General features: G+C 43.5%; 1 protein-coding gene across 1 annotated transcript in view; it reads right to left on the bottom strand.

The window, feature by feature from the left end:
* Window positions 1-3,946: 3,946 nt before the first annotated feature.
* Window positions 3,947-27,067, bottom strand: part of LOC124545419 — a 36,959-nt gene continuing 13,838 nt past the window's right edge. The window contains exons 3-7 of the mRNA XM_047124337.1: window positions 24,131-24,192; window positions 24,004-24,039; window positions 12,933-13,050; window positions 5,955-6,010; window positions 3,947-4,122 (exon numbers count right to left, since the gene is read on the bottom strand). Of these exons, the coding sequence (XP_046980293.1) occupies window positions 4,093-4,122; window positions 5,955-6,010; window positions 12,933-13,050; window positions 24,004-24,039; window positions 24,131-24,192 (302 nt within the window). The 3' untranslated portion in view covers window positions 3,947-4,092. The remainder of the gene's footprint in view (window positions 4,123-5,954; window positions 6,011-12,932; window positions 13,051-24,003; window positions 24,040-24,130; window positions 24,193-27,067) is intronic.

Here is a 27,067-nt window from a genome sequence, read left to right as displayed (position 1 = left end):
CAACAGTGTTTCAACATAAATTGGAATAAACATTCGTAGATAATTCAGAGAGGGGGGGGGGGGGGGGGGGGACGGGGAAAGGAAAAACCGGGTTTCGAACTCGCAGCGCAAAGTTCCGAAGTCGCTATGGTAGCCGCAGAGCCACCGCTTCAGTTGAATCCTTACCCGCTAAGAGGTATCTACAGTATAGCAACAGCGCATTGAAAGCTTTTACCGTCGTTTTCTCAGAAGCGGTAGAGTGTAAGCAGATAAGCCGAGACACGTGTTCGCTTTTTGTCCCCTCTTTCACTGAGCGAAGATTCAGCAAGATCGGGGTATGACACTTGGCGTGTCCCCTCGTAAGTGGCGTGCGTTGGGATTCAGTAGGCAGAATGCGTCCACTTTCCTCGACTACTCATTGACATGTTTGGAAACTTTCTTTCTTGTAGTGGCACTTTGCATTATGAGGGCTGGTTTTCCTGATAACGATCTACTAATGGACTTTGCTCCTAATTTACGTTACTGTATAGTAAACCTACTGCAACTACTTAAACAGGAAATGTTTGTTTATTTGGATACTCCACTTCTTAGTTGCTACATTTCGCTACAACATTTTCCTTTGTTTCAAAACGGCAAGTTAAGATGGCCACTGCAACTTGATAACATCAGTAACCATTTAATACTTTGAAACAGTTATGTGTGGTGTACGAGGAGTGTACTCTGTTGAATGAGGAACACATTAAACACGAAAGCTGGGTCCAATAACAATAATTAACTTTCGGTTACATGACAAAAGTTCGAAGCACTGTCAGTTCATCTCAGTACCCAGTAAAACTTAAACTGGAACGATCGAAAACAAACTTTTGTGGGGAAGGCAAACGAATGACTGCGTTTTATTGGCCGCACACTAAGAATACGCAACAGGCCAACTGAAAACTCTGCCTACACTACGTTTGTCCGTCCACTACTATAATATCCTTGACAGACGTGATTGACTGTGCACGCAAAAACGTCCAAGGAACGGTAGCACGATTTGTAATGTCACGAAATAGGGGAGAGAGGGTCCCAGATTTGATAATCGAGTTGGGGTAACATTCATGAAAACAAAAGCATTTTTCGTTGCCGCGAGATCTTTTCACGAAATTTCAATCATCAACATCTGTTCTGAATGCCAAAACATTATTTTCTCGGGAACTTACACAGGAAGAAACCATAGTAATAATGTAATTCAAGGCTCACAAGAAAAGATTTAAGCGGTCCTTTTTCCCGCACGCTGTTAATGTGTGGGACGGTAGAGAAATAGTCCGAACCTCTCATGTAGATGTAACAACGAAATTATGTTGCAATTGCGACATGTGACTTTCATTTGATTTGAACGTCGAAGTTGTTTGCCGTTTATTTACTTTTTGTTCATTAGTTTCAGCCATATACGAACACCAAGTCGCTTTAGATTGATACTGAAGTAAAGTGTCATGCCTGGACCAATAACAATAGATTCTTACCTACTTGTTATGGTACTGCACTATCTGCCAGCGTCTTCAGAAGTGGATATCTCATACGACGTTCCTAGGGTGTTTATAAATGGATATTGCAGACGACTTCGAACGAAGTTTGAATGTAGCTTCGTAAAAGTTCCGTGATCAAACGATCTGAGTTGCTGGCGAATACAGTTTATCCTCACTTGACAGTACATATTATCATTATACATGAGGTTAATAGGGTTTCGCCGGGTGCGGTGGCTTCAGTCACGAACCGCACGGCTGCTTCAGCCACAGGTTGGAATCCTACCTCGGGCATAGATGTCGTCCTTAGGCTAGCTAGGTTTAAGTAGTTCTAGGTCTATGGGCTGATGACCTAAGCAGGTTGGTCGCATAGTTCTTGAAGCCATTTTTTGACTTTTCGCGTAAATTTTCTTTACATAAACGGCCCTATCTTTAGATTGCGTCGACATAGAAGCTCACTTTTTTACACCACCAAGGGACCGGTTTCCGCATGTTATGTCCACTCGTTCTGGAGGTAAACGCATTTTAAGGGTTGGGTAGACCGATAGACGGTCAGAATGTGAGACTAGTAGGGTTCCGTTTTTACCGGTTATTTCGATAAATATCCCGAATGATTGTCACATAAGCGGTGACATAAAGGTAGAGAATTCGTGTTTTTTAGTCCAGAAAGCTCTATGCAACAGAAACTGCAGATCATTTTCCCATTTTCATTGCGAAATTGCCGGCTTATTCATGTCTGGGGTAATAATAGAGGGCTGTTTGCCTGGGTTGTCTGCTAGCGTAGTGAAAGGAAGGTCTGATTAGTTTTCGGTTCTAATCTCGATGGAGGCAGGTAGAATATCAGTAAAGCAATTTTAAGACATTCTCGCGCCCCAAATACGTTTTATCGCTACCTTTATTCTGTACTGGCGCCCTGTGGATGTCAATATGACACTCTTGTAGAATTTCATACATGTTACTGCCTACTTTTTCCGCTTCTGTCAATAATGGAATTGACTTAAGTGTGGCACTGAATGATTTTTAACTGAATTTCGTTATGAATCTTCACGTATTGCTAAATTTGCACACTTTCATGGTAGGTCAGCAACGGTAATCCAGTATGACTGGTCTGAATGTTGACACAGACCGTTTCGCGGCCGAATGCGGATAATATTTTGCTAATTCGTAACGATCTGGGATTCTTTGTCTTACTAAAACAGTTATGTTATCTCAACAAGTTGAAATTCATTTTTTTTTTTTTTTTGTACTGTCATACCAATTAGCGTTTCTTCTTTCAGTTCTGTCTTATATTTTCGTGCTGTATTTAACACACTAATCAGCATTAATATAGTCATACAAATTATTGAAAACAGCCTAAAAAAGTTCAGATAGTTTGTCAATTTCACGGCTGTGCATAGTATGTTGGTAGCACTTCGTCGCCTTGCCTGTTATGCTGTGTAGCAGACTTTAAAGCCGTGCGGATCAGCATAACGAAAAGGCGAGGGGTCTCGCTCGTTTTGTCCACGACTGTACATGAACCAGATCGTCGGACCTAGTTCCATATTCTAGTGCCCCACTGAAATTAGCTGTTAATTAACAAGGACAGAATATTAATCGTATGCTGTAGTCAATGTGATCCCTGGAATTACGGAATACATATTTTTCAGACAGGTCAGCACCTTCAGTGTTCGTCACAAAGGAAATAAAAATGAGATTTTTACAACCCAAAACGGCCGGCCGCTGTGGGCGAGCGGTTCTACGCGCTTCAGTCCGGAACCGCGCTGCTGCTACTACGGTGGCAGGTTCGAATCCTGCCTCGGGCATGGCTGTGTGTGATGTCCTTAGGTTAGTTACGTTTAAATAAGTTATAAGTCCAGGGGACTGATGACATCAGATGTTAAGTCCTATAGTGCTTAGAGCCATTTGAACAACCTACAACGAACACAAAGGAAATGATGCAGCAGGAGCTGCAGGGCAGGGCAGCGGGCATAAAACCAGCCATACATTTATCAAACGGTTCTCAACGAAACGAAGGACAATCTAAACAATGATTTAAATTTGTTTCTCACTACTGTGAGTCCAGCGGCTTGCTCAGTATACCATAACGCCTATGGCAGTTCCTGCTATGAAAGCTTTCTTTGCTGGAAACGTCTGATAAGTACTCTCGTTGAAACCTTGACAGGTAGGTGAGAAGCAGTGCATTATGGTCACTTACCTTTTTCACTAGTGTAAAATTCGTGCCCTCTAATCTTGAGTAACGTAAGGGATTACTGATCATGTACATCATTACATTTCGATCACAGTGCATTCTACTGTACACAATATTAAACACGTCAAGTGAAGCAGAAATTTGTAGCATGTCGTCTGATATCCTCCTGGCTTTGAGCAATGCGTCTGGCTGCTCTCCTTAGATACCATTCGTCTTTCCTCCTTCTCGACAGTGACTGAAGGATATTTGTGTGCGAGGACGAGAAAATTACTTTTAGTACATTTAACATCTCTTTATTTCGTTGTTGGTAAATACAGTTGCCGTGCAGCAGTGAGTGTCAGAATGGTTTGCGTGGTCCGCTGGTGGTGGCGGAGTTCCACGCGTGCTGTGATGGGCTGCGCTGATGGTTGCCTCAGTGTGGTGTCAGTGAGAGCTTCCTAGCCTCGCCAGTTTCTGAAGCACAAGTCACAAATTCATTTCAACAGAGTTTTTTAGAGTAGAGAATCATTGCAAAGCTTGAAAAACTAGTATGATCATTCATGCCATCAAGCTGAGCAGGCTGAACTAAAAACTACAAAATGCGCAACAATAAAGTTTATGACTAAACAGCACACCGTGAGCTCGGAATTGGCAGTAACAAAGTACACCGTATTAGAAAATATAAATACATTCGCGAATGGATCACTGAAAATTTTAACAATTAGGAAGCCTGAGAACTTGTAATTATGAAAATAGAAAACTAATTTCACTTTAAAAAAATTATGACAAAATTACATTTCCTGTAACTGCAAAATCCGACGTTATAGAATAGTGATCAAACTAGAAAGACTCTTCTTGTCAGAGACGCATGCTTTTCGACACAAAATGTCAACAAGTGAATTGGAAGTAAAAGAACTAAGAAATGAGAAAAATTTAAGGACCGAAATAAGTGATGGAATATGTCATCCAAAACCCTATGCAGAAACCTACAGTTCAAACACTAAATCAGAGTTACAATGCGTATCCTAACGGCTCAGCTAAATGGAAGCACAGAGAAAATGGATCCAAACGGTATAACCCATCGGAATCACACATTTTTGAAAAATAAGTTTGCTAGATCGAATTGATAAGAAACTAGGATCGCCAAATTTAAAGGACCGAGATTCAATCAGGAAAGTCAAACACGTGATTTGGAGGAAGAACAGAGGAGGAGCAAAAAAGACACATGGGTGCAGAAACGGGGACACACTCACTTGTTGACGTCAAAGAATATTGGTCTAAAACCACCGCCAACAGGTATCGATTTCGCGTGACCTGGACGACTCATTCGCTAACAATGAAGAATAAACAAATAGTACAGTAGTAGTATTGCTACAAAAGAAACTAGATTGCCCGCGTTTGCTATCTCTTTCTGGTTCTTCCAAGACTTCTTTTTCTATGTGGCGCATATTTCATTGTTTGTAGTGGTAATCGCCTCTCCAACATTCTTTTCACGAGATCCATTTACTTTTATATTCATACGTTGTTCAATTGGTTCAACGTTTATCTCTTTGCCAATATCTTAGTTTTTATTTTATATAAAATTGTCCATCTTGTCATAGTTCTTAGGAACGTTGTTACAGACGCTTGAGTCTTAGTTCTCTAACGTTTATTAATGGCCCAAGCACAATTGCCGTAGAATAGCACAGGAACTGTCATAATTTTATAAAATTGATTATCATTTCTTTTTCCAGCTTATTTTTTAAAGTATGGTTCACTGTACCACATACCCAAATATTAGATTTTACAACTTTTATCAACAACTCGATCTTATAGATACTTGAAACTTAGTGCTTGCTCTATTATCTTGTCATGAATGACAATTTTTAATCTTACATGTTCGACTATTTGGTCTATTATCTTGTCATACATCACAATTTTTGGCCTTACATGTTCGACTCCCCTAAATGTTGTCACTTTTGTCTTGTCGCTAGAGACCTTCATATTATATTCCCGGCACAGTAAGCTTAGTTCGTGGACAGTGGTTTACCGTTCATCTTCTTCATCAAATGTAATTAACTGGTTATCAGCAAATAGACTATGTGTGTTCCGTATGATATTTTTAAAGTAGTTTGAACTAAAAATTACTACTTTCTCAAGAGATCGTGAATTTATATATGTGCAGGATGTCCCAGGAGGAATGGTCAATATTTAGGTGTATGACAGGAACTCTCATTTGCAGCGAAAAACTTCATATTGACATATGTACAATTCCGAATGCATTCGCGTAGAAAAGTGATCCACTCATCGGAGTCATATGAACTTACCTCTTTAACTAAACAGCTGACGAGACCGTACGCTCTTTCACAGAAATCAGTTTCACCTGAAACAGAAATGAGACAGTCGAATTACATAGAAGTTGCCATGATTTATAAGAAACGTTTTATTTGTGCTCAGAAACTGACGAAAACAGAGATCCATTTGAAATGGTAATGCACCAAATGAAAATATAAATGAAAATAAAAGATGCACACTACTAGAATATTTATTCAAAAAGTAAAGGATATTTCCGGAAGCGAACATGGCTATTCCCTGAAGCGAAGAGTTACCACAGTTTTTTTTTTTTTTTTTTTTTTTTTTTTTTTTTTTTTTATATGGTTCAAATGGCTCTGAGCACTATGGGACTCAACTGCTGTGGTCATAAGTCCCCTAGAACTTAGAACTACTTAAACCTAACTAACCTAAGGACAGCACACAACACCCAGCCATCACGAGGCAGAGAAAATCCCTGACCCCGCCGAGAATCGAACCCGGGAACCCGGGCGTGGGAAGCGAGAACGCTACCGCACGACCACGAGATGCGGGCTTTTTTCTTTAAATAACATACCTAGGGATCTAGAATATTTCTCCACTTAGACATTCCGAACATTTTGAATTTGTCTTGTCTCCACATATGCTTAATTAAGCCCTCCACATTTCATGGCGTAACCTAATGATTCAACTGGTCCATAATACCGTCCCTGAGTGTTTATTAATAAAATGTTCTTTGAGTTTTGGAACGAGCTGATCGTCCGCACAGGCTAGATCTGGGCTGCAGGGAACGTGGTTAAATATTTCACAATCGAGTCGGTTCTTAGCAGAATAATTTATACATTATGAATGAAACACACACAACACTGGTATAACATTCTACAATATTTATTATTAGTTACACGAACCTGTAGCACATACTATGCTGGGTGGACCATTGATCGAGACCGGGCCAAATATCTCACGAAAAAAGCGCCAAACGAAACTTTTCTAGCTTGAAGGGGGAAACCAGATGGCGCTATGGTTGGCCCGCTAAATGGCGCTGCCATAGGTCAAACGGATATCAACTGCTTTTTTAAAGTAGGAACCCCCATTTTTATTACATTTTCGTGTAGTACGTAAAGATATATGAGTGTTTTAGTTGGACCACTTTTTTCGCTTTGTGATAGATGGCGCTGTAATAGTCACAAACATATGGCTCAGTATTTTAGACGAACGGTTGGTAACAGGTAGGTTTTTAAAATTAAAATACAGAACGTAGGTACGTTTGAACATTTTATTTCGGTTGTTCCAATGTGGTACCTGTATCTTTGTGAACTTATCGCTTCTGAGAACGCATGCTGTTACAGCGTGATTACCTGTAAATACCACATTAATGCAATAAATGCTCAAAATGATGTCCGTCAACCTCAGTGCATTTGGCAATACGTGTAACGACATTCCTCTCAACAGCAAGTAGTTCGTCTTCCGTAATGTTCGCACATGCATTGACAAGGCGCTGACGCATGTTGTCAGGTGTTGTCGGTGGATCACGATAGCAAATATACTTCACCTTTCCCCACAGAAAGAAATCCGGGGATGTCAGATCCTGTGATCGTGTGGGTCATGGTATGGTGCTTCGACGACAAATCCACCTGTAATGAAATATGCTATTTAATACCGGTTCAACCGCACGCGAGCTATGTGCCGGACATCCATCATGTTGGAAGTATATCGCCATTCTGTCATGCAGTGAAACATCTTGTAGTAACATCAGTAGAACATTACGTAGGAAATCAGAATACATTGCAGCATGTAGATTGCCATCGGTAAAATGGGGGCCAATTATCCTTCCTCCCATAATGCCGCACCATACATTAACCCGGCAAGGTCGCTGATGTTCCACTTGTCGCAGCCATCGTGGATTTTCCGTTGCCCAATGGTGAATATTTACGTTATTGCTGTTGTGCATAGAAATATGGTACGGATGAAATCGATGTGATGTAGCATTCTCAACACCGACGTTTTTGAGATTCCTGATTCTCGCACAGTTTGTCTGCTACTGATGTGCGGATTAGCCGCGCAGCAGCTAAAACACCTACTTGGGCATCATCATTTGTTGCAGGTCGTCGTTGACATTTCACATGTGGCTGAACGCTTCCTGTTTCCTTAATAACGTAACTATCCGGCGAACGGTCCTGACACTTGGATGATGTCGTCCAGGATACCGAGCAGCATACATAGCACATGCCCGTTGGGCATTTTGATCGCAATAGCCACAGATCAACTCGATATCGACCATTTCCGCAATTGATCCATTTTAACACGGGTAATGTATCACGAAGCAAATACCGTCCTCACTGACGTTATGTTACGTTATACCACGTACTTACACGTTTTTGACTATTACCGCGCCATCTGTCACAAAGCGAAAAAAGTGGTCCAACTAAAACATTCATATTTATTTACGTGCTGCACGAATATGTAATAAAAATGGGGGTTCCTATTTAAAAAACGCAGTTGATATCCGTTCGACCTATGGCAATGCCATCTAGCGGGCCAACCATAGCGCCATCTGGTTTCCCCCTTCAAGCTAGACGAGTTTCGTTCTCTGTAGTTTTTTTGTTTGATGCTTATTTCGTGAGATATTTGGCCCGGTCACTATCAATGGACCACCCTGTATACGACAGTCTGACAGGGCGATACGTATCCGCTTGAAGGAACACCACAGAAATTGAAAACTAAAAAAAAGGAGACTAGTTTTGCAGACCACATGCTTAAGGAAGACTATAGTTACAAAGTGAAACATGAAGTACTACATCGCATCCGTAAAGGAATGAAGATGAACTATCTCGAAACAAAGGAAATTAATAAACACTTGTCCATCAACACAAGCTTAGTACTGAATGACCAGAGACAGTTCCCTTACTCGCCAGATACTACTCGTAACCCCATCCAAGCCATGTTGTAAATTATCCCTCTTAATTATGTACCCCGTTTCCTTTATTTCAGTTACTACAATTTCTCTCGTTGTGTTCAAAAAATTTTACTTTGTATAATCACAGCTACTTCACTCAGCTGTTTAATATCACCATTATATCCTATGTGTTTTAATTTATGGTGTATTAAAGACACGATTATTTTCTTCAGCCATACCTTTGGAACATGTCACGAAAGTCTATGGCTGAAATATTTTCTCTACGTACAACTGTTGTTATTTGTCTACAGTTCATTAGTTAATGTGTCACCACTATTTTATCTTAGTTAAATAATTTTACATCGTATTTGGACTGAAATAAGTCCGCTTCTTTTTTCCTAATTCTAACATTAAAATTTTTCCTCTCTGTAAATGGAGATACTCTGTACATGCTGTAGTTTAAAATGTTTGATTCAACAAAATTTCACAGCACACATATTTATCTTTGTACCTGAAGATGGCTTCACAGCCAAAAACCGGTTCGTCTAAGAAATACGGTTTATTGTAGAACATTACACCAGTGTTGTGAGTGTATCATTTATAGCTTGCTGCTCTGTTAAACAGAAGTCGTAGAATGTCAGCAAACAGTGCTGGAATTAGGGAAACACTGAGCAGATACGAGCAGGTGAAAATTTTCTATCCTTTGTCAAAAAGAATTTGATACTTGAAAATTTAGTTAGAATGATGTGCCTGAGAGGTCATGGAAGTTCTGGTGATTTATAGAACAAGAGCAAAGTCGTAGTTACCGAAATTATTTACATAGTGGGTAGATTTTATTACATCGTACGTATGTAGGTTGGAACAAAAATATACTGACATTTCGAGGGGTTGTAGTGTTTTCGAGCACAAGTAGAGGCCAGGAAACCACCGCCACAAAAGCTATCCAACTATGCATTTTTTGATGCGGCCTAACAAAAATTCCCCTCCTGAACCAACCTCTTCATCTCAGAGCAACACTTGCACCCTACGTCCTCAATTATTTGTTGGATGTATTCCAATCTATGGTTCTTTATTCCACGATTCTGCGGAGTACCTCATCATTTCTCATCTTGTCAGTCCACCTAATGTTCGACATCCTTCTGTAACACCACATCCCAAATGCTTTGATTCTTTTCTTTTCCGTTTTTCCCACTGTCCATGATACACTGGCATTCAATACTTGGATCCAAACTTATAGTGTCGGATATTTCTTCTTCGAATAAAGGGCTATGTTTGTAACTAGTAGTCTTCTCTTGACGAAGAATGCTCTCTTTGCCTGTACTAATATGCTTTTTAAGTCCTACTTTCATCGACCATCATAAGTTATTTTACATCCAAGCTCGCAGAATTCCTGAACTTTGTCTACATCGTGGTCACCAGTTTTGATGTTTTCTGTTACTTCAGATTAATTTCATCTTTTTTCGCTTTACTCTCAATCCAAATTCTGAAAACATTAGACTTCATGCCACTCAAGAAATCCTGTAATTTTTCTTCACTTTCACTATTTTAAGAATGTCAGCGAATCTTATCGTTGATACCCTTTCACCTTGAATTTTAACTATACTCTTGAATCTTTCTTTTTTTATTAGTCGCATTGTTTCTTTGACGTATAAAGTGAACTGTTGAGATGAAAAACCACATTCCTGTTATACACACTTCTTAATCCGTTCATTTCGTTGTTGATATTTCAGTCTTATTATTCCCTATAAGTTCTTGTACGTACAGTATATTACCCGTCTTTCCCTAGTTCTTACTCCTACTTTCCTCAGGTTCCTTGCAACGTTTTACATTGTCCAGCGCTCTTCCTGCGTCGAAAAATCCTATTTTGATTACAGATTCCATTATCAGGCACAGGATCAGAACTGAGTCTCTAGTGCCTTTACTTCCCCTAAAACCAAAGTGAACGCCATCTAACAGGCCCTCAGTTTTGTTTTCCCCCTTTTCAGCTACAGCTGCTTCTGTAGTGATTCAAGGACAGTTTACGCGCTCCAGAATGAGATTTCCACTCTACAGCGGAGTGTGCGCTGATATGAAACCTCCTGGCAGATTAAAACTGTGTGCCGGACCGAGACTCGAACTCGGGACCTTTGCCTTCCGTGGGCAAGTGCGCTACCAACTGAGCTACCCAAGCACTACTCAGGGCTCGTCCTCAGAGCTTTACTTCTGCCAGTACCTCTTCTGCGTAGGAGAGCTTCTGTAAAGTTTGGAAGGTAGGAGACGAGGTACTGGCGGAAGTAAAGCTGTGAGGATTAAGTCGTGATTGGGTAGTTCAGTTGGTAGAGCACTTGCCCGCGAAAGGCAAAGGTCCCGAGTTCGAGTCTCGGTCCGGCACACAGTTTTAATCTGCCAGGAAGTTTCAGTTTACGTGCTATTATTGGCTGAAATTTAATCAGAAATTAGTGTTTTCCCTCTTTCCTTCTAACGACGCCATACTCTGCTATAGCTCTGTTTTCTTTTCCTTCTGCAACTACCACGTTCCAGTCCCCCATTATTATTAGCTAGTTAACCACTTTTGTGTTCCACAGATCATTTGATCGAGCTCTTTTATCGACATAATGTCGAACGACTCAGTTTACAGGACATGTATCCAAGATTAGTGCTAATATTAATATTCATTATTTTTTAGTGCTACTCATGCAACTACACTTAAAAACAAAGTCCTTTTCTTACTTTTTAACTTGTTTTGCTACCTGCTAGACATTTTATGTGGTTAAGCAAATTTTTGTTGCTGATAATTGAACTCCTTTCTGAACCACTGATAGCTTTAATGATGGACAATAATGGTCATTAGATTTTCATTTCCTTGAATTGCCCGTTCAATAGCCTCATATACTCTTTCTTTTTAACATTTGAGTGACGTCCGCACGTATATGCATACCTCAACTGTAGTTGATGACTTCGTTTTACTGTTTATTCTGATAAGAACAACCTTCTTTATGAATTTGTTCACAGTAACTCACTCTCAGCCCCATCTTCCTATACATAAAGAATCCTACTGCCGGCGTCGGTGGCAGAGGGGTTCTAGGCGCTTCAGTCCGGAACCGCGCTGCTGCTACGGTCGCATGGTCGAATCCTGCCTCGGGCATGGATGTGTGTGATGTCCTTAGGTTAGTTAGGTTTAAGTAGTTCTAAGTTCTGGAGACTGATGACCTCAGATATTAAGTCCCATAGTGCTCAGAGCCATTTGAACCATTTTTGAATCCTACTCCCGTTTTACCATTTTCTGCTGCTGTTGACGTTACCCTTCATTCGTCTTGCTAGAAACACTGTATGTAGACTGAGTCTCTGCATTTTTCTTTTCAGATTTTGTGGCTTCCCTACCATGTTCAAACTTCCGACATTCCACGCTCCTACTTTCGTTAGTTACTCCACCTTTTTCTCATGATTACTCTCTCTGAGATCCGAATGGGGAACTAATCCGGAATCTTTTGCGAGTGGAAAGCTTATCGTGACACTTATTGAATTACAGGACACGTGTGAAAACACATTATGTGTCTCTGAAGCGGTGATTTCCGCAGCGTTCTGCATCCTCATGCCGTTGATCACTGCTGATTCTTCCTCTTTTTGCGGCAGTCCTCTACTCCAAAAGGAAGATACTGCCCTGAAATTCTGTCCACTAAAGTGCGTTTAAGCTGCAGAGGAAAAAGCACCTGTTAGGCCATCGCTTTTCAGGAAAACTTTAGTTGTACCGCTGACAGCCGTCATTGTGGTTAGTGGAATGATATTCACATAGGAGTGGATGCAATAGACGCAACCTTCTGAACACATTAAGGTTCATTGGGAGGAGTCCCCCTCCGATCTGTCAAGGATGATTAACGTTTGCTGCCGGAGTGGTGTCTTATTTGCGGGGGTACACCTATAACTTCCTTTCAGAACATTGGTCACTACTCTCAGTGAGTCAATCAAGACAACCCGTAGATACCGATGAAGTTTGGTGATGTATTTTTGCTATCTCATCGCCTCTCTCCCTTCCGCCCCCCTCCCCCCTCTCTCACTCTTTGTCTGTAGAAACATGTTTGAAGAGATTGTAAAGGAGAACGTGAAGTGATCGGTATCTCACCTCTGCCAGCGACGCAGTTGTCGACCATTTCACTGAGGCCCTCGATGTTAGTCTCGTTAGGGAAACGGCGAGTCATCACTTTGATCAGGTCGACATCGAAATCACCTTCCGAATCGATCTGTAAAAAGACAAAAAGGTTGTACAATATGAAACTAGAAAAACGTAAGGTTTACAAGATGAATGATTTGAATTGGTTGTATGTGAAATGTCACTCCTTCGCGTCGTTCTCTACGTTCCTGCAAATCGATCTTGTCGTAACTTTGAAAGGCAGTAAAATACAAATATTCATATAAAAGTCTTTGTTTGAATCTGTTTACCAGAGACATGTAGCCTGTTCTCTAAGTGTGCTCAGCTCATCGGGTGAGAAAACAATCGTTAAAAGATTGCACCGATTTAATGATCCTTTTCCCTCTAACTCCAAGGACCGATGACTTTGTAGTTTAGTCCACTTAAACTCCATGTATCACCACAATCCAATCCGAGGTGGTAGTGCGTATCCAATGGCAACGTTCTCGACGAGGCTTAAACTCTAATCTTCCTTCTTTTTGCTGTAGGTTGTGAATTAAATCGGATTCCAATCCTGTACATAAGTTTTCTCTGTGCGAGCCTCTAAAGGGTAGAATAATCGTTACATAGGGAGTATTTAGTCCATGACACATTCATCTGGCGCATGTCAAATTTCTGTCTTGGTGTATCAATTAACGGAATGAACAACTCAACAATTCACACTGCTAAGGTTCAAGCCTGGAACACCGACAAAGTATAATTGATAGGGGATTAACTTACACCGTGGACTCTTAAGGCTACAAGCAATCGAAGAAGAAATGAAAGATTAAGGTTTAACATCTCGATGATGTGGTGATTAGACACATATCTCAAGTTCGCGTTGCACTGTGGCGAGAAGGAAATCGGTCGTAAGTTTTAATGGAACCATCCGGCGGATTTCTTAAGTGATTTAAAGAAACTGTGTGGAATATAAACGTGGGAAGCTAGGAAGAAAATTCTACCCAGTCATCCAGAATAGCAGTATCTCATAACTCTGCCACCTAGCTCGCTCATTCAGATCACAATCTGTAGGACTCATATACGGGATCTGTACTAAAGAGGTTTTACGTGTGATTCTGAGGCATTTCGTGACGTGCTGTTTCGATCTACGGCTGAAGGGCCGGATTACAATTGAGGATATATGCTCAATCGAGGAGATGCAAGACGATCGAGCAGCCAAAGGAAGAAAATTACTGCTATGACAAGATTACGTTGTAATATCAAGTGGTTGTGTTGTATATGCAGAAGTGTGCTGAGGAATGGGTGTTGGTATGGCTTATAATACACTCCTGGAAATGGAAAAAAGAACACATTGACACCGGTGTGTCAGACCCACCATACTTGCTCCGGACACTGCGAGAGGGCTGTACAAGCAATGATCACACGCACGGCACAGCGGACACACCAGGAACCGCGGTGTTGGCCGTCGAATGGCGCTAGCTGCGCAGCATTTGTGCACCGCCGCCGTCAGTGTCAGCCAGTTTGCCGTGGCATACGGAGCTCCATCGCAGTCTTTAACACTGGTAGCATGCCGCGACAGCGTGGACGTGAACCGTATGTGCAGTTGACGGACTTTGAGCGAGGGCGTATAGTGGGCATGCGGGAGGCCGGGTGGACCTACCGCCGAATTGCTCAACACGTGGGGCGTGAGGTCTCCACAGTACATCGATGTTGTCGCCAGTGGTCGGTGGAAGGTGCACGTGCCCGTCGACCTGGGACCGGACCGCAGCGACGCACGGATGCACGCCAAGACCGTAGGATCCTACGCAGTGCCGTAGGGGACCGCACCGCCACTTCCCAGCAAATTAGGGACACTGTTGCTCCTGGGGTATCGGCGAGGACCATTCGCAACCGTCTCCATGAAGCTGGGCTACGGTCCCGCACACCGTTAGGCCGTCTTCCGCTCACGCCCCAACATCGTGCAGCCCGCCCCCAGTGGTGTCGCGACAGGCGTGAATGGAGGGACGAATGGAGACGTGTCGTCTTCAGCGATGAGAGTCGCTTCTGCCTTGGTGCCAATGATGGTCGTATGCGTGTTTGGCGCCGTGCAGGTGAGCGCCACAATCAGGACTGCATACGACCGAGGCACACAGGGCCAACACCCGGCATCATGGTGTGGGGAGCGATCTCCTACACTGGCCGTACACCACTGGTGATCGTCGAGGGGACACTGAATAGTGCACGGTACATCCAAACCGTCATCGAACCCATCGTTCTACCATTCCTAGACCGGCAAGGGAACTTGCTGTTCCAACAGGACAATGCACGTCCGCATGTATCCCGTGCCACCCAACGTGCTCTAGAAGGTGTAAGTCAACTACCCTGGCCAGCAAGATCTCCGGATCTGTCCCCCATTGAGCATGTTTGGGACTGGATGAAGCGTCGTCTCACGCGGTCTGCACGTCCAGCACGAACGCTGGTCCAACTGAGGCGCCAGGTGGAAATGGCATGGCAAGCCGTTCCACAGGACTACATCCAGCATCTCTAGGATCGTGTCCATGGGAGAAAAGCAGCCTGCATTGCTGCGAAAGGTGGATATACACTGTACTAGTGCCGACATTGTGCATGGTCTGTTGCCTGTGTCTATGTTCCTGTGGGTCTGACAGTGTGATCATGTGATGTATCTGACCCCACGAATGTGTCAATAAAGTTTCCCCTTCCTGGGACAATGAATTCACGGTGTTCTTATTTCAATTTCCAGGAGTGTATTATAATAATATTATAATATATAATATACATATTAGTGTAGGGTTGTCAGCAATGTATAATACCTGTTGTTCGGTCGTATACAACACTCGTATACCCTTGGTTAAAAGTTGTCATGAAACGCTGATGTCTTTAGTTACAGTGATTAATGTTTGCAGCTACCAACACTCCTGTTGATGGGTGATCTCATTGCCACACCAAATTACATCCACCGGAAACAGGAAACATGCCGCAATTGTAATGAGAGGCAATGCAGTCTATCAAAGCATGTTGAGTAGTTTAGTCAAAGCATGTTGAGTAGCCTGTCGGGGTGACCGAGCGGTTCAAGGCGCTACAGACTGGAAGCGCGCGACCGCTACGGTCGCAGGTTCGAATCCTGCCTCGGGCATGGATGTGTGTCATGTCCTTAGGTTAGTTAGGTTTAAGTAGTTCTAAGTTCCAGGGGACTGATGACCTCAGTAGTTGAGTCCCATAGTACTCAGAGCCATTTGAACCATGTTGAGTAGTTTGTCTGTCAGTACACCCCTGACAGAAACGGTGAATCATCCAGAATACATGGTCGGATGTCACTGTAACTTCGAACATATAAACACTATCTGTGGCTATGTAATTAATTAAAGTTGCGTTTCTCTCTGGATGGCTGAGCCCCCATCAGAGTGCATTTGGGTTGTTCGTGTTCAGCGTTCAGTCGAGTCGGCCCTAGATGACTCCTGACAGGTTCGAATCCTGCCACGGGCATGGATGTGTGTGATGTCCTTAGGTTAGTTAGATTTAATTAGTTCTAAGTTCTAGGGGACTGATGACCTTAGCAGTTAAGTCCCATAGTGCTCAGAGCCATTTTGACTCCTGACAGCTCGCAGCGCTGTTGCCAGCTTTCATCTGCGATGTGCTAACGGCTGCAGGCTAAAACAGTAGCCGTCTACTGTGACGACAATGAGCCATCACCACAGAGGCATTTACACAATCGCATTACGTTATTGGTTGAGGTAGGCCCGCGAAGCTACCGCACCCAACCCTGCCGCAACTGACAGGATCTAACTTACGACGAAACATCTACAGGGCTGGTAGTGAATATAAAGGGCGCGAAGCTCCGATGATGAGTGATCACGTTAAGGGCATGTGTAGCCATGTGAGACAGCTTTATCAGCAGTTTGAAAGAGGCCTCACTATGTGTCTCCATTTGGCCCACTGGTAGAATATCCACGTCTGGGGGGCATTCAGATGTGACAATGACTCGATGTTGGACTGCACTGGAATGTGAGAATAGGCAATGTTCCAGTTGACAACGTCTGACCACCGCAAGCGGAAATGCTGTGCACCAAGCATATCATAACTCCATCATATCTGTGTCTGCCATCCGAAAACATGTAATGAACCCTCTATAACATTCAGTGTCATTCCAAACCATTAATGGGCGACTAGCGTCAGCCATACTAGGGAATTACAGGCCTACCCTTAAAACCACAACAAAAACGGCTGCTTTTGGAGTGGTTCCTTGACTGGGAACCATGGACTGCTTATGCAAGACGTCGTATTTTGTTCAGCGGGAATCGCCGTTCTGCTGTACCACGGATCTTCGGCGGTTTTGACGGCGATCTGCAGAGAGGTCCCCTTCTTCCAATGTTATGGGGAGATACAGCGGCATTACTCCTGGAGTCTGGCGTACGGAGCCATCGGCTATGGCTTTAAGTCACGGCTGTTAGTGAGGGAACTCTCGACGGGAGCAATAGTACGTCACGGTCATCCTACGCCCTCAAGTATTGCCTCTCGTGCGACAGTATTGTGTTGCCATTTTTCACCAGGGTAGCTACAAAATCTAAAAAGGGAAATGCAAAGTCTCAATCTGGATATAGTAGGGGTCAGTGATGTGAAATGGAAAGAAGACAAGGATTTCTGGCCAGATGAGTATAGGGTAATATCAACAGCAGCAGAAAATGGTATAACTGTGGAGGATTCGTTATGAATAGGAAGGTACAGCAGACACTGTGTGTCACTGTGAACAATTCAGTGATAGGGTTGTTCCTAAAAGAATCGACAACAGACCAACATTGTCAACGATAGGTTAGGTATGCATGCGGACGTCGCGAGCTGAAGATGAAGAGATAGAGAAAGTATATGAGGATATGGAAAGGATAATACAGTACGTAAAGGAAGATGAAAATCTAATAGTAATGGGGGATTGGAATGTAGTTGTAGGGGGAGACGCAGGAAAAGAGGTTAGAGAAGAATATGGGATTGGTAGTAGGAATGAGAGAGGAGAAAGACTATTTCAGTTCTGTAATAGCGAATATGCTGTTCATAGATAAAAAAAGGTAACTGCGAAGAAACCATGGGTAAAAGGACTGACTCATATAAGAAAGTCAAAATAACCTTCGGTGAAATTAAAAGCAAGGATGGTAAAATTTAGAGTCCAACGGGAATTCCACTGTTAAATACAGAGGAGAGAGCGGAAAGAATACATTGAAAGCCTATATGAGGGAGAAGATTTGTCTCATGTGATAAAAGAAGAAGCAGGAGTCGATGTAGAAGAGATACGGTATCCAGTATTAGAATCAGAATTAAAGTGCGATTTGGAGGACTTAACATCAAATACGGCAGAAGAGATGGATAACATTCCATCAGAATTTCTAAAATCATTGGGGCAGGGGCAACCGAACGACTATTCGCGTTGGTGTGTGGAATGTGTGTGTCTGGCGACATATCATTTGATTTGCGGACAAAATATCATCCACACAATTCCGAAGACTGCAAGAGCTGGCAAGTGCGAGAATTATCAGACAATCAGCTTAACAGCTCATGTATGCAAGTTGCTGACAAGAATAATAAACAGAAGAATGGAAAAGAAAAATGAGAATGTGTTAGATGACGATCAGTTTGAATTTAGAAAAGGTAAAGGCACGAGTGAAGCAATTGTGAGATTGCGGTTGAAAATAGAAGCAAGACTAAAAAAAAATTAAGACACGTTCATTGGATCTGTTGACTGGAAAAAGCATTCGACAGTGTATATTGGTGCAAAATGTTCGTAATTTTGCGAAAAGTAGGTGTATGATACAAGGAGAGACGTGTAATATACAACATGTACAAGAGCCAAGAGGAAATAATAAGAGTGGACGACCAAGAACGGATTAAAAAGGGTGTAGCCTTGCGCCCCTAATGTTCAATCTGTACATGGAAGAAGTAATGATGGAAATAAAAGAAAGGTTCAGGAGTAGAATTAAAATTCAAGGTGAAAGGATGTCAAAGATAAGATTCGCTGATGACGTTGAAGAAGAATTATATAATATATAATGGACTGAACAATCTAATGAGAACAAAATATGGGTTTGTTCAAACAAATTTCGGGCTTGCAGCCGGTCGTCGTTCAATACTTCGCACGATATTTCAACTGGGCACCTGCCAGTCATCTTCAGGTGAGCCGTCGCAGACTGGCGATAAAGTTTTTTTTTTTTTTTTTTCATTTATTGAATTTCAACTCCCCCCGAAGGGGGCGGGCTGGCAGCAGCTTAGTATGCCGCTCTTCAGCCGACAGATTTTGTGACAAAGATCAAGAGAACAAATAATAAAAAAAACAGGCGATAAAATCGGAGACTTAGAGAGTAACAAGGCGAAAAGAAATCGTGGAACTTAAAACAACAACAGAGGGATGATGATGCTAAGAAAAATACATACGAAGCAGACAGGGAAAACAAGATACAATTAAAAAAAACACGGCGACAGTCTGGATTCTGTTCGCAAAGGACATAAAATTCACACCTAGCGACAGCATGGTTTCTGTTCGCAACACGAGAAAGACAAACAACACTGAATAGTCACTGGAACACTGCACTAAAAAGTGGGCAAATGTGACACCACAGTCGAGAGCAGGTGGGGGGAAACTGGACAGAAGAGGGGAAAACAAAAAAGGGGGGAAAGGAGAGGAAAAGCGAAGGGAGGAGCCGGGAAAGGAGCTGAAGGAGGATGAGGACCCATAAGAGGGGTGGGGGGCAGGCGCGACAGGGAGTGGGGTAGGCAGAGGAGGGGAATACAAAAGGACTGGGGGGGGAGAAGGGAGGTAGGGAGAGGTTGAGTGGGGAGAAAACAGGACGGAAGGGAGGGGGGAAGAGGGAGCCCAGGGAAAGGACAGAGGAAAGGAGGGGGATTGAGGATCAGAGTTGATAGGAAGGATAAATGGAGGGAGAGAGGGCATCATCCGGGAGGGGGAGTTGACGGAAGCCACCTTGGGAAAGGAGATGGAGGGTGGAGAGATGGAGGGTAGGGGGGACACAACAGTGAAGACGTGGCAGGGGGCGGGGATGGGAGAGGAGAGGAGCAACCAGGGGGTGAGGGGGTTCGAGACGGCGGGAGGTGTAGAGGATGCGGATATGTTCGAGGAATAGGAGCAGATGGGGGAAAGGAATGAGATCAGAGAGGATCCGCGTGCGGGACGGGAGGCGGATACGGAAGGCGAGGCGGAGTGCATGACGCTCAAGGATCTGGAGGGACTGATAGAATTTGGGGGGGGGGCAGATATCCAGGCAGGGCTGGCATAACAGAGGAGGCGATAAAGTTCTCCGCTCCGCAATATATAGCGTACTGTAATTATTCTGCGCATGCGTCGAAAACTTGATAGTTGAACCAACACTGCCCGCCGGCAGCACCCTCGCTGGTGGAATAGCGGAACTCAGTCGCCCTCTGCGTTGCTGTTTGCCACGGCCGTCGACGCACTCTGTCGTCTTCGATTTGAGCAAATCGTGGAGATGATGGGATTCCATGCACTGTCCAGCTAGTAGCCGCTGTCACGGTTTAACAGATTTTCCGCCAGTCGTATTTCTACGGATTCTTTAATAATGGAGTCCCAGAAAGACGTTGCTGTAGACAAAATCATTGTTTTCTCATACTCCATACTTGTTCATAGAGCTCATACTGTCTCAGATCTAGATAGCTTATCTCAAGAACTCGCCCATCTAAAGACAGTATTCAGCGAAAATGGGTATTCCATCCGGCAGGTTAACAGGGCACTAACAGTTAAAACTAAGAAGCAGGAAGTGAATAAAGAGGAGAACATGCCGGAACAATCTTTAGCTTTTCTTCCTTTCGTTGGCAACACTTCGTTTAAAATAGCGAGAATCCTCCGAAAATTTCAGGTAAAAGTGGTTTTCCGCCCACCATCGAAGATTGCGGACCTTGTGCGATCAGTTAAGGACAATCTGTTACTACGAAAGGCCGGAATTTACAAGATACCGTGCCAATGTGGTATGGCTTACATAGGTCAAACCACACGCACCGTGAAAGAACGCTGCACTGAACATCAACGTTACACCCGCCTTTTGCAGCCAAGCAAGTCCGCTATTGCTGAACATTGTATTTCTACTGGACATTCAATGGAGTATGAGAAAACAATGATTTTGTCTACAGCAACGTCTTTCTGGGACTCCATTATTAAAGAATCCGTAGAAATACGACTGGCGGAAAATCTGTTAAACCGTGACAGCGGCTACCAGCTGGACAGTGCATGGAATCCCATCATCTCCACGATTTGCTCAAATCGAAGACGACAGAGTGCGTCGACGGCCGTGGCAAACAGCAACGCAGAGGGCGACTGAGTTCCGCTATTCCACCAGCGAGGGCGCTGCCGGCGGGCAGTGTTGGTTCAACTATCAAGTTTTCGACGCATGCGCAGAATAGTTACAGTACGCTATATATTGCGGAGCGGAGAACTTTATCGCCAGTCTGCGACGGCTCACCTGAAGATGACTGGCTGGTGCCCAGTTGAAATATCGTGCGAAGTATTGAACGACGACCGGCTGCAAGCCCGAAATTTGTTTGAACAGTCAATTCGCCGGGAAAATTTTAAAATTCTCAAAATATGGGTTGAGAGTAAATCGAAGAAAGACGAAAGCAATGGGAAGTAGCGGAAATGAGAACAGCAAGAAACTTAACATCAGGAGCGATGGTCACGAAGTAGATGAAGTTAAGGAATTCTGCTACCTAGCAGCAAAATAACCAATGACGGACGGAGCAAGAAGGACATCAAAAGCAGACTAGTACTGCCAGAAAGGGCGTTCCTGCCCATGAGAAGCCTACTAATACCAATGATAGACCTTAATTTGAGGAAGAAATTACTGAGTATTTATGTTTGGAACAAAACATTGTCCGGTAGTGAAACATGGATTGTGGGAAAACCAGAATAGAAGAAAGTCGAAGCATCTGAGATGTGGTGCTACAGACGACTGTTGAAAATTAGGTGGACTGATAAGGTAAGGAATGAGGATGAGGATGTCCTGAGAAGAATCGTAGAGGAAAGGAATATGTAGAAAACACTGATAAGGGGAAGGGACAGGACTAAAGGACGTCTGTTAAGACATCGGGGAATTACTTCCATGGTACTAGAGGGAGCTGCGCTAAGTTCTTTGTTCATTTTGTAGGATAGACTGTTATAGGGCGCCCATGTACGTAACTTGTCTGTGGTAATTCACCACTGAACGGTCACCGATGAGAGACATGCTAGTATGTCTTAGAGTGCAATATCAGACGTACCATGCCTAATAAGGCACTGTGGTGCTGACATCAACTTTAGGGTACACTTCTTTACCAGACGAATTTCACGTGTAAAATTGGAATTACTGATGAAGGGCGGGAGTATTTAAAGGCAGCTTTCATAAGAAGGAGTAGTCACAGCAGAAAGAGATATCATCTTTCGTCATAGTCCTAAGCTGATAAGCTGATATTCGGTTTACATTTCAGCATAGTTGTATCTCTTCATTTACGCCCCAAAGTTTCAAATTTTTCTGCAGTTCATAGGCACTTCAATTAAACTGGCTTCTCACGTAACACTGACCTGATAGTAATGAATGAGAGAAAGAGACTGACGAAGTGTTTTGTCAACTGGAGAGGAATGGGGAGAAAGTTGCACATATGCTTGGGTAAGGAACTATCGCAGTATCCCTTAGAAGCCGTTTATGGAAACCAGGGAAAAGTTTCATAAAGATTGTAATGGAAGTAATAGTGTGCAAGCATGAATTTCCTTTATTTCATTAGAGCACAATCAGTTTCACCTTCTTGGTCGATGTCAAGAGCCTTAAAACGTAAAGACATAAGTGATTACAAAAGTTCGTTTTAGCTGGGTGGGGATCTGATCCCATAAAATTTAACGTCGAAATGGACACTATCTCATGAAGACACAAGACGCCTTTCTAATTAGAGGTTTTGACGTAATTAGCAGCGTGACAGTATACATAATCTTTATAGTGCGATTATACGTGTATTTGTGACGCAATGCTTCACTATTTTCTCTATCGGGCTATTGAAGATTACAGTCGAGTCGGAACACGCATAGCCGTAGCAATACTTGGACCGGTTTTGATCGTAATGAACTTTAACAACCTATATAACGTAATTAAATCCTGTATTCAGAAAATACCCGATGTTTTATTAATGAACTACTATTTGTTTAAAATTTTAATCGCATGTTTTAACACAGTAATGATGTTCAGTAAGTATTTAGGTTTTGTAGCGTTTTCCTTTACTCTTTCTGATGTTTTATCCATTAGTGCAGATACTGGTATGATAAAAAGAACATTACTTGTAGTAGCTGCAGCCGTTCGCATTTTCATTTGAGTAAAATAACAGCGGATAGTCAATCAATTGCATCACGTTTCATTTATTCAAGTCCTGTTCCACCAACCTCCTGTCAGTATCTGCGGGGATACACATTGCTAAATTGTTCCGTGTGTATTCAGATCTGTTTTCTGTTGACTGTTCGGGACTAAGTAGCATAAATATTTATTATTCCATAATTTTAGCTGGTAAAGATGATTTTATTATTCGTGCCGATTGCTCTCTGATGTTCTCGCTGGGTCTGTAATGATTTCATAAACTTCCAGGTAAAAAGATTATATTTATTTTTCCATATTTCTTTATTTCTGTATGTGACATATCCTGAATTGAAAGCCCCTGTTAACCTTCCGTATGCACACTTTTTGAACTTGAATATACCTACGCATGTTAAGAAGCGTCTGTATTTCCCGAATCAGGAAATAATGTCCACCCTGAGACGTGTACTACAAACATGAAAGACATGTATGATGGTGTAAGACGATGAAACTACCCGAAGAAGAAACGTCTTTAAAGAAATACTTCCAAGCACGGCACAAGCGATGTCGTCTGAGAATACTGCGCTACAAACGACAACAATGGTGTGCGTCTTTTAGACTTCATATTGCAAATAGATATCTAAATGCAGTAATAATCTTGGAAATGGGAGCCTTCCGTACATGAATAAAATGAACCACTTTAGTTTGAAGAAGAATGAAGGATTTAATGAGAACGGCAAAACACTTACCTCTCCGGATCTGTCAGTCAGGCAGTGTATGTAGCACTGAAACAAAGCATGCCGTTATGATTCTTCGTTAATTATAAAAATAAAACAATGTATTTATGGATTCAAGGAAAACCAAAAATTAGCTCACCTTAGCCACATAGTCGTTCTCGTTTTGCAGTCTGCCGTGGGAGAAAAAGTAGTTCAGAGTAACTGAAAAAGCGGGAAAATTGTTAATTGGTTTCAAGTATGTCACACTACACAGACAGATAAAAGATGGATACTGAATCAGAATTTTAAACTGTACGTCAAATATTTTGAGTTCGACGTTAGTCAAAAAAACGACGTCCCGTGGTAGTGAAGTTGGAGTTAGTAAAAGAAAAAATTGTCCCTGGATATTTAAGTTTACCCCTCCCTGCCGTAAATACGAATGCTTGCGTAAGGTATGTGTGCAACATTCGTTCGTATGATCACAGCAGTCCTTCCTAAAGTCAGATATGATGCGACCGGATAGACGACGTGATTTTCGTACGATTTGTGTACTTCATCTGTTTCTTAGTCACTGGCCTCCTCAGTACTTCTGCTCACGCATCAAATACATATCTTCATTCCGCAACTGCACTCATATTCATAAATTAAGGATAATGCTGATGCATGGTGAAACAATGCTCTGGTGGGCGGTTTCCGGGTTTAAATCACCTCGGGGTGTGACCACACGGTGCATTTGACCTGCGGTCGTTGTACGGTGGCTCTGGCAGCAGTCCACATACGCAGAGGTGTGTTAGTGCATGTCAGAGTACGGTGCAGCGAGTAAGTGGGCACACGTTTTCAGACGTGCTAATGGTGACTGTGGGTTGAAAATGGCTCAAAGAATACATACTGATGTCGTTATGAGGGCTAGAATACTATGGCGACTGGAGGCTGGTCAAAGAGCAAGTCGTAGCACGGGCCCTCCATGTGCTGCAAAGTGTGATCTCACGATTATGGCAACGATTCCAGCAGACAGGAAACGTGTCCAGGCGCTACAGTACGGGACGTCCACAGTGTACAACACCACAAGAAGATCGGTATCTCACCATCAGTGCCCGCAAACGGCCGCGGAGTACTGCAGGTAGCCTTGCTCGGGACCTTACCACAGCCACTGGGTCTCCAGACACACAGTCTACAGACGACTGAACAGACATGGTTTATTCGCCCGGAGACCTGCAAGGTGCATTCCACTGACCCCTGGTCACAGGAGACCCCGTAAGGCCTGATGTCAAGAACACAGTACATGGTCATTGGAACAGTGGTCCCCGGTTATGTTCACGGACGAGTCCAGGTATAGTCTGAACAGTGATTCTCGCCGGGTTTTCACCTGCCGTGAACCAGGAACCAGATACCAACCCCTTAATGTCCTTGAAAGGGAACTGTATGGAGGTCGTGGTTTGATGGTATGGGGTGAGATTATGGTTGGTGCACGTACACCCCTGCATGTCTTTGACAGAGGAACTGTAACAGGTCAGGTGTATCAGGACGTCGTTTTGCACCAGTATGTCTGCCTTTTCAGCGGTGCAGTGCGTCCGACTTTCCTCCTGATGGATGATAACTCACGGCCTCGTGAGTTGCCATCTTGGAGGAGTACCTTCAGACAGAAAATATCAGGCGAATTGGGTGGCCTGCCTGTTATCCAGACCTAAACCCCATCGAGCACGTCTAGGATGCTCTCAGTCGACGTATTGCTGCACGTCTTCAAACCCCTATGACACTTCAGGAGCTCCGACAGGCACTGGTGCAAGAATGGGAAGCTATACCCCAGCAGCTGCTCGACCACCTGATCCAGAGCATGCCAACCCGTTGTGCGGCCTGTGTACATGTGCATGGTGATCATATCCCATATTGGCGTCGGGGTACATGCGGAGGAAACCGAGGCGTTTTGTAGCACATGTGATTTGGGACGGTTTTCTCAACTTATCACCAATACCGTGGACTTACAGATCTGTGTCTTGTGTGTTCCCTATGTGCCTATGCTATTAGTGCAAGTTTTGTGTAGTGCCACATTGTGTGGCACAACATTCTGCATTTATCCTTAATTTATGAGCATGAGTGTAAGTATTAACGAAAGTATGAATGGCGACCATGCAAATGTGGGCGTGGAAGGACTCAATGTTTACAAAAAATGTGAGCCTAGGCTTCAGTTTAGAATGGCACTTCCGCTCCAACACTCAGCATTTCTCCTACAGTGCCTGCCCGTAACCCCCACCACTACCGCTCTCTCCACGCACTTCCAGCCAATTGCGCCGGCCGCGTTATACTGCGCGGACTGTACGACATGCAGACAGCTTCGTCCGTCGCTGGGGCAGTAGCGGGGTATTCAGACATTTCGATGGCGCTTGGTGGCTCTAGTAAGTGACCTCAACTGCAACTGCCCTGGCATGTTTTAAAGCTACCCATGCGCCCATACTAGGCTTGTCGAACCAGTCGGACTTTGAATCGGTATGCGCTGTATGCCGTATGCCTACCTACGTTTTTCCTGCTGCAGGCCGCCGCTGAATGGTACGAGCATTGAACCAATACTCTCGTAATCACCGAGACGCAGGACGCCAGCTATCTCCCGACGCTCGCTTCTACTGGGCGAAATACAGCCACGTCACCAACAGCGTAACAACATTCGGCCCCTGTATGTGACGCCGATTCTTGCCAACGTGAGCCGCCAGAAAGCCACCTGAGCAGGCCCAGGAAATGATTTCTAAGCGGCGACCTACACTACAAATAACTGAAGACGTACATGACTGTGTAAGGCGGTGAAACTACCTGTAAAAGAAACATCTTTAGGAAAGTACTTCCAAGCAAGCGACAACATAGACTTCATTCATCGGCACTAGCTCGCAGCAACGGACGCGGGTTCACGCCTGTAACTACTATAGCTTGCTGGAGTAATAGAGTTTGCATCTACGCCATTTTTCTCGCTGCAGCCACTTTCAACTCTGACTGACTGCCGTTGCGTTTGCAAAACCCAATGAAGCCAGAGTGTCCACGTGGAAGTGCCATCGCCGTCCTCATAGAAGAACGGTTCTTCCCTGCCTCCTACCCCCCCCCCCCCCCCCCC

Source organism: Schistocerca americana, chromosome 8 (genome assembly GCF_021461395.2).
Source record: "Schistocerca americana isolate TAMUIC-IGC-003095 chromosome 8, iqSchAmer2.1, whole genome shotgun sequence".
Taxonomy (NCBI): domain Eukaryota; kingdom Metazoa; phylum Arthropoda; class Insecta; order Orthoptera; family Acrididae; genus Schistocerca; species Schistocerca americana.
This window is presented reverse-complemented; position numbering and strand designations above follow the sequence as displayed.